This window comes from Lynx canadensis, chromosome A2 (genome assembly GCF_007474595.2).
Source record: "Lynx canadensis isolate LIC74 chromosome A2, mLynCan4.pri.v2, whole genome shotgun sequence".
Taxonomy (NCBI): Eukaryota; Metazoa; Chordata; class Mammalia; order Carnivora; family Felidae; genus Lynx; species Lynx canadensis.
In genome coordinates, this window is record NC_044304.2 from 157740741 (window position 1) to 157755652 (window position 14912).

Sequence of the window (14912 nt, forward strand, 5' to 3'; positions counted from 1 at the left end):
AAAGTGCAACCTGGAGGAGGGGACATAGAAGGGGACTCCCTAGCTTACACTAAAGTCATTCTCATCCGTCAACCTGCCCACATAAATACTGGGAAATCAACTCATTTAAAAACTTGGGAGGCAAACCTGAGTTATAATAGTGTTCTTGAATGCAGGTCAGTGAAAAATTGGTCTGCTCACAAATTCCCATTTGTCATATTGCCTACGAATGCACGTTAATTGTTTTCATATTTAAATGCCTAGAATCAACCATAATAAATGTGTGTTGTCAGGTTGTAGGGAGTTTTCTAAAAACAAAACAGGATGATTATGGCATATAGTAAATTATTGTTGGTTCCTTGTGCTCTCAGCAGAATCACAAAAGGGCAAGGCCTTACGAGAAGAAAAATCGTTCATGTCTGGTTCAAATCCTACAACACAGAAAACAGAATTGGAGCTGGGCTAATGAAGGAGGTATCTAATACGAGTTTGTATAGGCCATATGTTGTTGGTCTTAAGCATCTGAAAATGTAATATTTGCTTATAAGTAGAATACTTGAAAATCCTTCTCAGTGACATAGTCTAAATGCTAATTCTGCTCCTCTCTTTGTCCTATTCTCTCCAGAGAAGTAATATCTACTGCTCATTAGCAACACCCCTAACGTTGCCTTCTTCATGAAAGCTGGGTACTAGAGCTGCCCACGACTGTCACTTTGCGCAGTGTTTCCTCAGGGCTAATATTTAGAACATATCAAAAGTTGCAGTTGTGTGGTCTGTAAGCCCAGACTGACCAAATCTAGGTACATACTAAGAAAACTCAAACTTGTAGTATCTCACAGTACAAGTATGTGCACATGGCCCAGGTGTGTGTGTGGGCGGGGGGTGGGGGGGTGGGGAGGGAGAAGGGTAGGGATAATGGTAATAGTGGCATAAATAAACCAGTAATGTGATGGAATATGGGTGCTCAGTTAATTAATTAATAAACACCTGCTTGATCTTTAGTGACCTTGAGAGCCCAGAGACTAGTAATATGTGGCTATGTAAGCAATATAAGGAAAAGTCACGCTTTCTGCCTTTTGCTTTTTTACCACCTTAATCACACATCAAATTGCTGCCTGTTTTTGATGGAACTATCAGTTTCTTATGTAAATACAGCTTCAAAGGCTAATAAAAGGTAAGAAATGTAAAAAAGGATAAAAAAATAAACAGGAATATGTCTAATAAGAGACTGCCTACAACCCCACAGCTGGACGGAGCTTTGGCTCTCGTCTATGCAAACCTGACTCATTTCTCGGTTCTCAGGGATCAGAATATATTCTTGGCGAAACCTGACTTCAGCCCTTGGAGAACAAAAACCAGACGGATGGAAAGTGTTACTCTCATTATCTTTGTGGGCACCAAATAAATCGTGCTCACACAGTCTGCTTTGTTTTTATGTTGTCTTGAGTCCTTATCACAAGTCATCTGAGGCCAGATGAAAGACAGCACTGAAATTCAGCTTCTCAACGGCAATATAAACAGTTCTCATACATTAATTTTCAGAGTAACTGTAAAGATTCAATGATCTAAAAACTGCACTCAGTAAGTATTATTTCAGAAAATTATTTAAATCATTGATTACAGACCTGACATGGGAAGCTGAATAATATCTCCACTACCTCCCCAAACGTCTACACTGCAATCCCTGGAAGCTGTGAATGAATTAATTATATGGCAAGAGGAGTTTTGCACGATGCGACTAAATCAAAATTTTGAGATGGATTGTCCTAGATCATCCAGGTGGTCCCAGCGTAATCACAAATTCCTTAAAAGCAGGAAGTTACAGAGTCAGAGTCGGAGGAAGAGATGTAACAACGGAAGCAGAGGACAGAGAAAGGGATTTGGTGATGCTATTTGGCTAGCCCTGAAGACCGTGGAAGGAATCACGGGCCAAGGGATACAGCCAGCCTCCAGAAGCTGGAAATGGTAGGAAAAGGATTCTCCACTCAAGCCTCCAGGAGGAAGGCAGCTCTGTCAACACCCTGATTTTTGTTTCTGAAGACCCATGTAGGATCCCAGTCTCCACGACCAGAAGATAAAAGACGCACTACTTTGGGCCACTGGTCGGTGGCAATCATTTGTTACAGTACCAATTTGAATCTGATATACCTGGAAACTTACATCATGAAAACTTTAACAAATATGGTTATTCTCAATCTATCAAACATCACACGTTTTAGATTTATCTATCTTTCTATGTATTTAGTTCCCGTGATCAAGCATCAAAATTTCCTGCAGTGAGAGTAGTGAAGGAGATCAGGAGGAGAAAGCTCTATGCCCGGAGTCGAGACACCTGGGTTTTAGGTCAGCTCTAGTTCCAGGAAGCTGTGTGGTTTGTGCAAGTCATTTTGACACCTTAGTTATTTCACAAAATCACAGGTCTCAACAACCAATGACATTATTAGGATACTTTCATCTTGGCATTATGGTATAATAATTATTCCAGAATCTAAATAAAAGAGACAGTATTCATACAGTTTGGCTCATACATCATAGAAATTGCCATTTGCTGGTACTTACTATAAAGAATGCATTAAAAAAATCAAGATGTATCAACAAGATTTCTTTTTTTTTAATGCATTCTATTAGTAAAGAAAGTAATATTCTGCTATTTCCATAATGTAGTCCCAAAGCATAAGAAATTGCTCACCAAGGCCTAGAGTAATGAAACTGGGAAGTGCTGTTATATTAAAGTTTTACCAAATACTTGGAAATATTCAGTACACTATAAATAGAAATGTAATGCCTCCTTGAAAAATGTCTGTGAAAATATTTATTTGCAGTTATTATCCTAAATTATATAAATAATATAAATGTAATATTGTAGGTATGGCCATTATAAGAAATAAATCTTTCATCCCTGTATCACACGTGTACATTTACATAAATTTGTTAAAGAACTTTTTTATTTCTGAGTTTTGAAAAGATTCTTAGTGAAAAATTATTAATGAAGAAAAATCAATACTGGAATTTATAGCTAGCACATTCCATTTATAAATAAAAATGGGCTATGAAAACATTAATGACTTTTCTAAATTAATCATTAAAGGCACAGAGATTGAACGTCATTGATGGCTCACTGAACACAGAAGGGGGAAAGATTTCTCCTATCCATGTGTAGAGATGGTGCTTTTTGTTTATTTATTTTTATTTTACTATTGTTTTTTCAACATATACTTCATTGTCAAGGTGGCTAACATACAGCGTATACAGTGTGCTCTTGGTTTGAGGGTACATTCCCATGATTCATTGCTTATATACAACACCCAGTGCTCATCCCAACAAATGCCCTCCTCGGTTGCATTTCTACACACCAATAATGAAGCAACAGAAAGAGAAATCAAGAAATCAATCCCATTTACAATTGTACCAAGAACCATAAAATACCTAGGAATAAACCTAACCAAAGATGTATAAGATCTGTAAGCTGAAAATTATAGAAAACTTACAAAGGAAATTGAAGAGGACACAAAGAAATGGAAAAACATTCCATGCTAATGGATTGGAAGAACAAATATTGTTAAAATGTCAGTATTGCCCAAAGCACTCTACACATTCAATGCAATCCCAGTCAAAATTGCACCAGCATTCTTCTCAAAGCTAAAACGATCTTAAAATTTGTATGGAACCACAAAACACCCCGAATAGACAAAGTAATGTCAAAAAAGAAAACAAAAGCGGAAGGCATCACAATCCCAGACTTTAGGCTCTACTACAGAGATAAGTGGTTTTTAAAATAACTTTTTTTAATACATAATTTTCATGTAAATGCAACTTCTTCCCCATAAAGCTGTGCTTGCCTCAATGTTCAGTGGTCTATACTCCTTAGAAAGGCCAGCCAGCCACTGCTGTTTATTAATTAGAAACAAGATGGCTCTGTAGGTCTCCTTCTCTCCCCCCTCCCCTCTTTGTGGCAGTGAGCACACAAATAAAAGAAGGCAAAGGATCAGAACACAGGCCAGGTATCTCCTGCAACCAGAGTCCCCTCTATGCTGTGTCCTCCCCAAATCTGCATCCTGCCTGCTAGACCTACTTTCCTTTTGTCTTGCCTTTGTTGCCCTGGTTGACTTCCCTAGTGTTTCCCTCTTGAATGCCTGGATTTTAAGAGTATCTGTCAGTACAGAAGAATGAACCTGGACCACTTTCTTACACCATACCAAAAATAAACTCAAGATGGATGAAAGACCTAAATACAAGACAGGAAGTCATCAAAATCCTAGAGGAGAAAACAGGCAACAACCTCTCTGACCTCAACCTCAGCAACTTCTTACATGATATGTCTCCAGAGGTAAGGGAAACAAAAGCGAAAAGAAACTATTGGGACCTCAAGATAAAAAGTTCCTGCACAGAGAAGGAAACAATCAACAAAACTAAAAGTCAACGATGGAATGGGAGAAGATATTTGCAAATGACATATCAGATAAAGACTTAGTATCCAAAATCTATAAAGAATTTACCAAAGTCAACACCCAAAAAACAAATAATCCAGTGAAGAAATGGGCAAAAGACATGAATAGACACTTTTCCAAAGAAGACATCCAGATGGCTAACAGACACATGAAAAAATGCTCAACATCACTCATCATCAGGGAAATACAAATCAAAACCATGATGAGATACCACCTCACACCTGTCAGAATGGCTAACATTAATAACTCAGGCAACAACAGATGTTGGTGAGGATGCAGAGAAAGAGGATCTCTTTTGCATTGCTGGTGGGAAGCAAGCTGGTACAGCCACTCTGGAAAACATATGGAGGTTCCTCAAAAAATTAAAAATGGAACTACCCTATGACCCAGCAATTGCACTAGTAGGTATTTATCCAAAGGATACAGGAGTGCTGTTTTGAAGGGGCACAAGCACCCCAATGTTTATAGCAGCACTATCAACAATAGCCAAAGTATGGAAAGAGCCCAAATGGCCATCAACTAAAGAATGTCTAAAGAATATGTGGTATATACATACAATGGAATATTAGCGATTAAAAAGAATGAAATCTTGTCATTTGCAACATTGTGGATGGAACCAGAGTGTATTATGCTAAGCAAAATAAGTCAGTCACAGAAAGACAAACACCCTATGATTTACTAAGATACAAAACAGACGAACATAAGGGAAGGGAAGCAAAAATATGATAAAAACAGGGAGGGGGATCAACATAAGGTACTGTTAAATATAGAGAACAAACAGAGGGTTGCTGGAGGGGTTGTGGGAGGGGGGATGGGCCAAATGGGCAAGGGACAGCAAGAAGGACACTTGTTGGGGCGCCTGGGTGGCTTATTTGGTTGAGCGTCCGACTTCGGCTCAGGTCATGATCTTACGGTTCATGGGTTTGAGCCTTGCGTCAGGCTCTGTGCTGACAGCTCAGAACATAGAGCCTGCTTTGGATTCTGTCTCCCTCTCTCTGCCCCTCCCCCACTCATGTTCTATGTCTGTCTCTCAAAAATAAATAAACGTTAAAAATTAAAACAAAAAGGACACTTGTTGGGATGAGCACTGCATGTTAAATGTAAGTGACAAATCACTAAATTTAATCCTGAAATTTTTACGCCGTATGTTAACTAACTTGGATTTAAATTTAAAAAAGAAAAAGGAAAACTGTACTTGAATAATGAAAAAGAAAACAAATGGCAAAATGAAGAAAAAAAAGGGTAGATGTTAGTATTATCCTGATACCAAAACAAGTCAAAGACATCACAAGAAAAAAAAATCCACAAAACAATGTATTTTAGTTTATGGATGCAAAAATCATCAACAAAAAAAGAACACTGTGAACCAACAGTATATAAAAAGAATTATAAGTCATGACCCAGTGAGATTGATTCCCAAGGATGCAAGTTTGGTTTCATATCCATAATCCAGTTAATGTAATATATCAATAGAATTAAACACAAAAATCACATAATCATCTCAACAGACAAGATTTAAACAAGCACAGCCCACACTATTTCATGATAAAAACACTCAACAAACTATGAACAGAATAAAATTTCCTCAGTCGGATACAAGACATCTATCAAAAACCAATGGTTGGTGTCATATGTATGGTGAAAGACTGGATGCTTCCCACCTAAGATCAAGATCAGGACAAGGAGGTCCACTTTGCTGCTATCAGTATTATCTGAATAGTTAATATTGTACCATCGGTTCTAGCAAAAACAACTTGGCAAGGACAGGAAATAAAAGAATCCAAATGAGAAAAGAAGTAAAATTACCTCTATTTATAGAGGACATGTTTGGATACATAGAACATCCTAAGAAATCCTCTAAGATACCATGAGTACTCATAAATGAGTTCGGCAAGGTTACACAAGGTCAATTGATACAAAAAATCAACTGTCTTTCTATAACTTGTACCGAACGATCCAAAAATGAAATTAAGAAGAGAATTTCATCCACTATAGGATTAAAACAATACAATATTTGGTAATAAATTTAATAAGTACAAAACTTGCAGGAAGAAAACAGCAAGACTTTGTTGAAAGAAATTAAAGATCTAAATGAAAGTACCCTAGGTTCATGGATTGGAGGACTTAACATTATTATAAAATGGATTTACTTCTCAAACTGATCCGCCGAATCAACACAATCCTAATCAGAATCCTAGCTGACATCTTAGAAGTCAATAAATTAAACAAATTATATAAACAAATTATGTCTATGCATATAATTTGATAATTAAGTTCTATGCTATTTGATCTGCCATATTTTATCAGTTCTAACATGTACATTTCCCCCTCATCTCTGCAGTTATAATTAGTATTTTTTTTCCTTAGTGAACAGAAAATAATAATGCATCCCACAATTGATGGCATCTTAAACGTGATGAAATACAGTCATTTCACCTATTTGTCCACTTAAGAAAATGGTTTGGGAGTGGAAAACTTTCACTAACAGCTTCCTTGTGGCGGCGGGCGGGGGGCGGGGAACTGAGGCAAAAAAAAAAAAGCCATCCTTATTATCATGTTTGCTCTCTAATGCACATGTTTTATGTAAAAATTTTAACAGTATCTTCAATTCAAAGTAGGTCACTGGTTATCAAAGAATTAATAAGATATGAAAGATACTGTCCTTGAATCAGATAGGAAACACTGAAGTCCCAGTTTCAGGGTGCCCTTTTTTAAGCACTGGATTGGAAAAGCAATAGTTAATAACAAAGATTCCAAAAAACGTAAAACACTTCACATGTTAGTGTCACTAACTCACAGCAGGACCTCTGTGTTAACAACCCCCAAACTTCCATCTCTAGCACAGACCTCTGTCCTGCATGCCAGACTTGTGATCCTAACTGAGGGGAATCACTCTGAGTCATAATGGGGTGAGAATTAAGGGTGTATCTCACTGAAACTTCATCATTACCGCGTGAAAAATCTTTTCAAATGGGGTTCTCTTACTTTTTTTCTTTCAAAACTATTTCACTAGGGTTAGATTCTCGTCTCTTTCAGTCAGTGCTATGAAATTATTTCATTCTGCCATTTATTTCCATACTTTGAAAAAACATATAAAAGAAGGAACAATGACGGCATAATTTCACAATCTGTGAGTGTTATAAACAAGAGGGCTGGGCGAATGGAGGGCAATTCCATTTGATATTTTCTTAGGCCAAAGTGTAGAGGAGTTAAAAGGTCTGTCCTGGAGAATTAAAATTCTTCTTAATCCTTGCCATTTCTTGCTCCTACCTCCTGCCTTCCCCTGTACATGTGCCTTCCCCTGGTTTTCTTCTCTTTATCCCAAATTCGTTTTAGTGCTTTCTTTTTAACATCAACTTATCTTATATGGAGTCTTTCATATACTAATTGGAAGCAAGGAAAAATAGCATACATGACCTGATTTCAAATTTTTAGTGCACCCATCCCTAATGATGTGAATTTGGGCAAATCACTGCCTAGAGCTTGGAACTACCATGTCCTTATCTGAAAAATGGGGACATTTGAAAAATTTTCACAGTCCATGAACCAATTATCAGAGCTGGGGAAAATTAACTAGAACCACAGATAGGTCCCACTTACACATGTGGTGGTAAAACTGTAGGACGTCAAAGAAAAACATAAGGTCCAAAGGACAGAGCTAAGAACATTATATATGAATGAGAATCAGTTTGCTTAACTGCGGATTCATCAGTAGCAGTTAAGAGAAACCCATAAGAGTATGGCCCAAAGAAAGTGAAAATAAGATTTTATTATATGAATAGCTAAACTGTTCATCAAGATGGCAGACAAAGAGAAGACATTTTTTTTGACAGAAGAGCAGACTCCCACACATTCTCTTCTTCCTCACTGACAGAACCGTGGTTTCACTCGGGATCCCTATGTTTTTAGAGGCAAAACTGTACATCCCAGCCTCTTTTGCAGCTAGGGTGGCCGTTTGATACTTCTGGCCATTGAGGCAAAAGATTGGATGCAGGAAGAACTTCTGGAAATGGTGGAATCCCTGAAGCCTGGTTTTCTTGCCATGTGTGCTAGCCCATCCTCCTGTCTTCCCTTCCCTCTCTCCTGAGGCCGACGAGGGACCACAGCGGCTGGAGCTACAACAGACACCTTAGGATCTGGAGGCAAAGGCTGAGGAAACCACAGAAGCCATGCCCTGTAACTGCTTGGCTCTGGACTTTGTTACATGGGGGGAAAGGAATAGGCCTTTTTAAAGCTACTATTTCAGCCAGTCAGAACTGAACACATTCTTATTTCTTACAGAGCAAAGAAGAAAGAAAACTTCATTACCACCCAAAATATGACTGTCCAGGGGAGCCTGGGTGGCTCAGTTAGTTAAGCGTCCCAACTTTGGCTCAGGTCATGATCTCAAGGTTCATAAGTTCAAGGCCTATGTCAGGCTCTGTGCTGACAGCTCAGAGCCTGGAGCCTGCTTTGGATTCTGCGTCTCTGTCTCTCAGCCCCTCCCCCCGCTCTGTCTATGCCTGTCTCTCAAAAATAATAAACATTAAAAAAATTTTTTTAATGACTGTCTATAGAAAACCTTAGTGAATCTATACTCACATTTTTTAAAAACAATAAAAGCATTCAGCAATAAATTGATAACAATATACTAAAAGTCAATTGTGTGTCTATGTACTACCAAGGAACTCAGAAATTTAATTTTTTAAAAGGTATAATTTACAATAGCAACACAAAACATATGGTTCCTAGAAATAAATCTTATATAAGATGTACAGGATGTTATGGACAAATTTTTAAATTATTGAAAGCAATTAAAAAGTTCTAAAAGAGAAATATATTATGTTTATGGAGAGGATGACTCAATTACACATAGGAATTTTCTTCCCCAATTGTTGTTTTCTCGCAATTAATCTACACATGAAAAATGATTCCAATAAAACATACAATGTGATTGGGTGTATGTGACACCTGTCAAGCTAATGCTAACATTTATGAAGATGAAACAGCCAGGAGTAACTACAGAAAGATGCTTTCCCTCAGCGGTAACCAGAGACCGTGATGAAATATCACCGACACGCATCAGACTGGCAAAAATGCTGAAATGTGACAATATCGAGAATCACGTGAGGATCCAGAGTGTGGGAACCCTTGCGTTCTCCTGATGAGCTCACGGCGGCTTTCCCACTGTCACTGTCAGAGCAGTGTGGAACACTTAGGAAAAGTGAAGGCGCTCAGGTCCAGGATGCAGCTGTTTTACTCCTGAGCGTGCACAGCCTAGAGAAAACTCTGGTCCCAGAACCATGTTCCACAATGTTCCCAGCACACTGCGAGGAAATAAAACACTGTCCTACAGACAGGCAACTTCAGAGACAGTTAAGTTTCACTTCTAGGTGACTGGTACAAAGGCATCTTTCACACTCGTTTTAAAAACAGAGTGTGATGAGAGATATGGCAAATCGAAACAGGGAAATCGGGATGAGTTTCAGAACTTGTGACATCATATTTTAGAGCGGGTAAAGCCTGGGAGAGAGCCAGTCTCCAGACCACATGAGGGAGACATCGATCGGTTTCCTTAGGAGGACGTGCGTCCTCTCCTTGACCTAAGCAGTGATCAGCACCTGACTTGAGTTACTGCACCTCCTTTCTCTCCCCCCGGCCAGGCCACACTGTCACTTCATGGGTGTGACCGACAAGTTGACACTGACCTCAGGCCTCGCCTTTCCCAGACAGTGACACCGAGTTAAGCAGAGGCCCTGTCCTCTCGGTGACAGAAATCTTGACACTGCTCTTCCAGTCAACACTGTGTCATTTCCCAGCTGGTATTACTACTTTTTGATGAAGTAATATTACCTGTCACAAGACCCCATTAGTTAGCATTTTCACCACAGAGAATTGATGAAGCGGTTTTTGTCTCAATTTTCTTGTTTTGCATACTCCATTAAGTTGCTATTTCCATATTTTACATAAAAATTCTAGATGAAAAAATAATTATTTCAAAAGTTAGTGCCATCCGTACGCATATAAGTAAGTAATAATACGGAGCATTTCTGCGGGATTGGAACATTATCATGGATAAAAAGATTAAAAGCCACGTCATGCCCAAGGTCCCCTTCCCAGGGTCAACTTCATTTTACAGAATTAGGGAGTGCTTATTACTGTGGGACAGCCAGGTCACAGGATGTTCTCAGAAGAATCGACTGTCACCCTCGGTGTCCGTCAACCAGCCCTGAAGAGGGAGCTCGCTGCCAGATCCAGAAGGACCTCACCAGTATCTAGACTCGGTCCTGGGAAAGAACGGAACTCTAAAAAGTGTAATTGGTTTAGGTTGCAGATGTTTTCACAGAAAGTTTCTAATGGGAACTCATGTCAGTTTTAGCTAAACAGCTTCAAAGCCCGTCACGGATTTCCCTGCACCAGAGCGGATCTGTCTCACCATCCTTTCAAATTCTGATGAGCTCTCCAGACATTTGCCTCAAAATATCTCTCGTTTTTCCTAATTGTTTCAGCAGTGGCTTGCAGAAAAGGCTTTTAAAATATCTTTTTATCTTCAAATTATTTACTTCTTGAAATATTTATTTCCTGTGGGAACCTAAGAGTTCTACATGTTCTAAAAGAACATGGCTCCGTATTTTGGTTTTTACAACCTTAGAGGTACTGGTCAATCAGGAGACAATCCCTTTGACATTCAACCAAAGTTCTTTGATTAAACTGCCGTTATTCTTAAAGAGACTGGAGTTGACTCCTTTCACAAGCCTGACAGTTTATTGTGGAATCAGCCTTTAATTCATGAAAAGATACACCTCATTTTTTGTTCCTTTCAAATCAGACACTTCAGTATAATTTGGACTTATTACAGTTAATAAGTACTGGGAAACACTTTAAAACTTAGTAAGAGCAGCTAATCTTACAAAACCTCAGAGGTTTGATTATGAAGAGAATTTACTACTTTGGTCAGAATTCCTGCTTATCTGGAAAAGTAAAGGGGGTTTCAACAACACAAAATCATGAAGAAGGTTTCGCAAACAGTTCTTAGATTCGGCACTAGAAGCAGAATCCATAAGAGGAAAAAAAAATCAGACGTCATCAGAATTAAGTTAATGAATTTAGTTAATTACATTTCAGGCACTGAAGAGATTAGTCAAAGACTCTGAGAAAGTATTTGTGAGTCATGAATCTGATGAAGGACTTGTATTTGGAATATATAAAGAAATCTTACAACTCAACCAAAAAACAAAAATAACGCAATTAAAATACGAGCATGAGATCTGAAGACATTACTCCAAAATATACAAGTGGCCCCTGAGCGCCCGAAAAGGCGTTTGGCATCATCAGTCATCGGGGAAAAAGCAAAACCACAATGAGGTACCACTTCATAACCACGAAGATGTGTGGAAACCAAACAAAAAGAAAATCACAAGTGTGGGTGACGATGTGGAGAAACCGGAGACCTCACGCGTCGCTGGGAGGAATACAAAACGGTGCTGCCGCTTGGGAAGACGGCCTGGCAGTTCGCCGGCAGGCTGAACACAGAGCTGCCTAGAAGCCAGCAGCTCCACGGCTAGGTGTGTACCAGACAGAGGGGTATTTATCTCACCGTGAATTATATACGCTTAAGAAAGGAAACCTCCCTTTGGCAAGGGTTTTACTCACTGAGGTTCCACTTCAGGCCCGTTGTGGTGACATGATTGCAAGGCTGTCCAACAGGAATAAGGCCACACCAGTCGCCTTCCATTCCAGTATCTACATGCAATTTGTGCTTTCCCTGAAGTAGAGAAAGAATGATCATCGACACGGTGAAGAGAAAGGGCAGGGGTCGATGTACACTCAAGACCTGGGGAGGCGCGCGGACCATCCGAGAACTTCACGTGGCTCATCGCACTTAATCCTAGCCACAATTTCACAAGGTAGCTTATTGTTACTTCTCATTCTTACATATGAGAAAGGTGAAGCTTGCAGAGATTAAATGTGTCCAGGCCCACACAGATAACAAGGGGCAAACCAGGATTCCTATCTGTACTTGGCAATTCTGAAGACTGAACGGAATCCTCATGCTAATGATGTCGCGTTCTGTGTGACAGAATTCTAGGGTCTTAGTCAAACACTTGGTCAGGTGTAAGTAAAACATTGCTTCCTAAGTACAAGCTCTACTTTATCTCAGAACCGGGCTTCTAGCTTTCCGAATTCCATGTCAATCCTGCTAATGGTTAGCCTGCTTCCTACATTCGTGGCTCCTGTAGGGCACATCCACTAAGAAGTGCCTCTGCCCGGAAACGGTATCTACCCCAAGGAATGAGAACGCTTCCTCCATCTGGATGATGAAAACCGATATAATTTACCATGTTTTCGATTTTTCAGTTTATAAGAAAGTTAAAGTTAAATGTAATGTTCAACCAAGGCTACAATGGTGGTTTTTTGTTTGTTTGTTTTGGGTTTTTTTAGTTTATTTATTTACTTTGAGAGAGAGAGAGAGAGGGAGAAACAGAGAGAGAGAGAGAGAGAGAGAGAGCATGTGCACAGCAGAGGAGGGGCAGAGACGAGAGACAGAATCCCAAGCAGGCTCCATGCTGTAAGCACAGAGCCCGATGCGGGGCTTGAATTCACAAACCTTGAGATCATGACCTGAGCGGAGATCAAGAGTCAGACGCTTAACCCACTGAGCCACCCAGGCACCTCTACAATGTTTGATTTTAAATAAAATATTTGGAAATTCCTCTTCTGCTGTAAAGTAATGACTTTCCATTCCTATTCTATTCATTATCCTTAGAGTATTTGGTCTTTGTAGAAGGACACCTCAAGTCCTTATGGGAAAATGCCAAGGCACATATCTATTCAATAATTACATGAAAAAGATATTTTCCATAATTCACAAAACTCTGAACAAGTATGTTCCAAAGGATATTCTTTTTTTTTTTTTAATTTTTTTACATTTATTTATTTTTGAGAAACAAAGTGAGACAAAGCATGAGCGGGGAGGGGCAGAGAGAAAAGGAGACACAGAATCTGAAGCAGGTTCCAGGCTCTGAGCAAGCATTCAGCACAGAGCCTGATGTGGGGTTCGAACTCACGGACCGTGAGATCAGACGTGAGTCGAAGTCAGATGCATAACCGACTGAGCCACCCAGGTGCCCCCCAAAGGATATTCTTTATTTTGACAAAATATTATTTAAAAGTATATTTAATATATGATATAATAACAAAGCAAGGTAGTTAAGTCTCCTTTTATAGCATTTTATTTATTCCTTATGACTTTTGGACTCTATTTTAGGCTTCTGAGAACTTACTCTACTGCACATAAGAACTCAACGTCTGAGTAGGCTTTGTCTTTACTCAAAGGATTGCTTTTACTAGGAAGACAACTCTCTAAATTACTTATCAGCTCTTGAAATTTAACACAAACTTATGCAGATCTTTATTACCCATACAATTTCTACATACTTACATATATATTTGTGTATATATGTGTGTGTGTATTTATATTTGTGTATATACATATATATTTGAACACTTAATCCGAAGGCATAAATTCAATTAAGCGGGCTTAAATATATCCAAACACAAAGAATATGTAAAGAAAACATAAAATATATTTGAACTTGGTGACCATTACCGGAAGAAAAGATAGGCAACACGTGGAAATGTAGAGGCACGCGGAGAAATGTAGGTGAACCGACAACATGATGCATTGTGAAAACAAGGCCCAATAAGAAACAGAATTGTGATAAATCACAGAACCCATCTATGTAAATTAAAATAAATGCAAACAATAAGACACTTCTAATAATAAAATTTAAATATATATTAAAAGTTTAAATATATATGTATATATACACACACACTAACCTGCTTGCCTATGGAAAGAGCAAGGAGAATGGGAATGTGCCATAGGGATACAAGGGAGGCAAATGGATGGACCAATCACTGAGGATTCCTGCCCGGACCAGAGAGGATAACGTGCCAGTAACCAGTGAGCATAAGAGACTCAGCACTGAAATCTTATAAAGATAGCAATATCCTTTTTACTTATCACTTTTACGAAGCGATACAAGCCGGTAATTCTTAGACTCTCCCGAAGAGTCTCAAATAAAAATAGGGAAAATATTCTAGGAATTCTAAACAGTAATTCAAAAAAGAGGAATGACTGGGATATAGCCATGGAAAAAACTTACAAGGAAAAGAAAAACTAACCTTGTTCTTGAATAATGATCTTTGGGGTTTTTTTTTTAATATTCATTTTTGAGGGGGGGGGGGGGCGTGCACAGGTGGCGGAGGGGCAGGGAGAGAGCAGGACAGAGGATGTGAAACGGCTCGGTGCTGACAGCATAGAGCCGGAGGAGGGGCTCAAACTAAGGAACCAAGAGATCAGGATCCGAGTCCAGATCAAGAGTCAGATGCTTAACCGACTGAGCCACCCAGCTGCCCCTGGTGTGTTTTAGATCAATTTAGAGCAAAAGCATAGAAACTGTTAGTATGGTTATAGAAACGTTTACATGTTACAGAGCAAAG

General features: G+C 39.0%; 1 protein-coding gene across 9 annotated transcripts in view; it reads right to left on the reverse strand.

Moving 5' to 3' along the window:
- TPK1 (thiamin pyrophosphokinase 1) overlaps window positions 1-14912 on the reverse strand; it is a 352656-nt gene that overhangs the window by 80633 nt on the left and 257111 nt on the right. For all 9 annotated transcript variants that reach the window (XM_032592472.1, XM_032592471.1, XM_030308673.1 and 6 more), the window contains one exon: window positions 12060-12171. In XM_032592472.1, the coding sequence (XP_032448363.1) occupies window positions 12060-12171 (112 nt within the window). The remainder of the gene's footprint in view (window positions 1-12059; window positions 12172-14912) is intronic.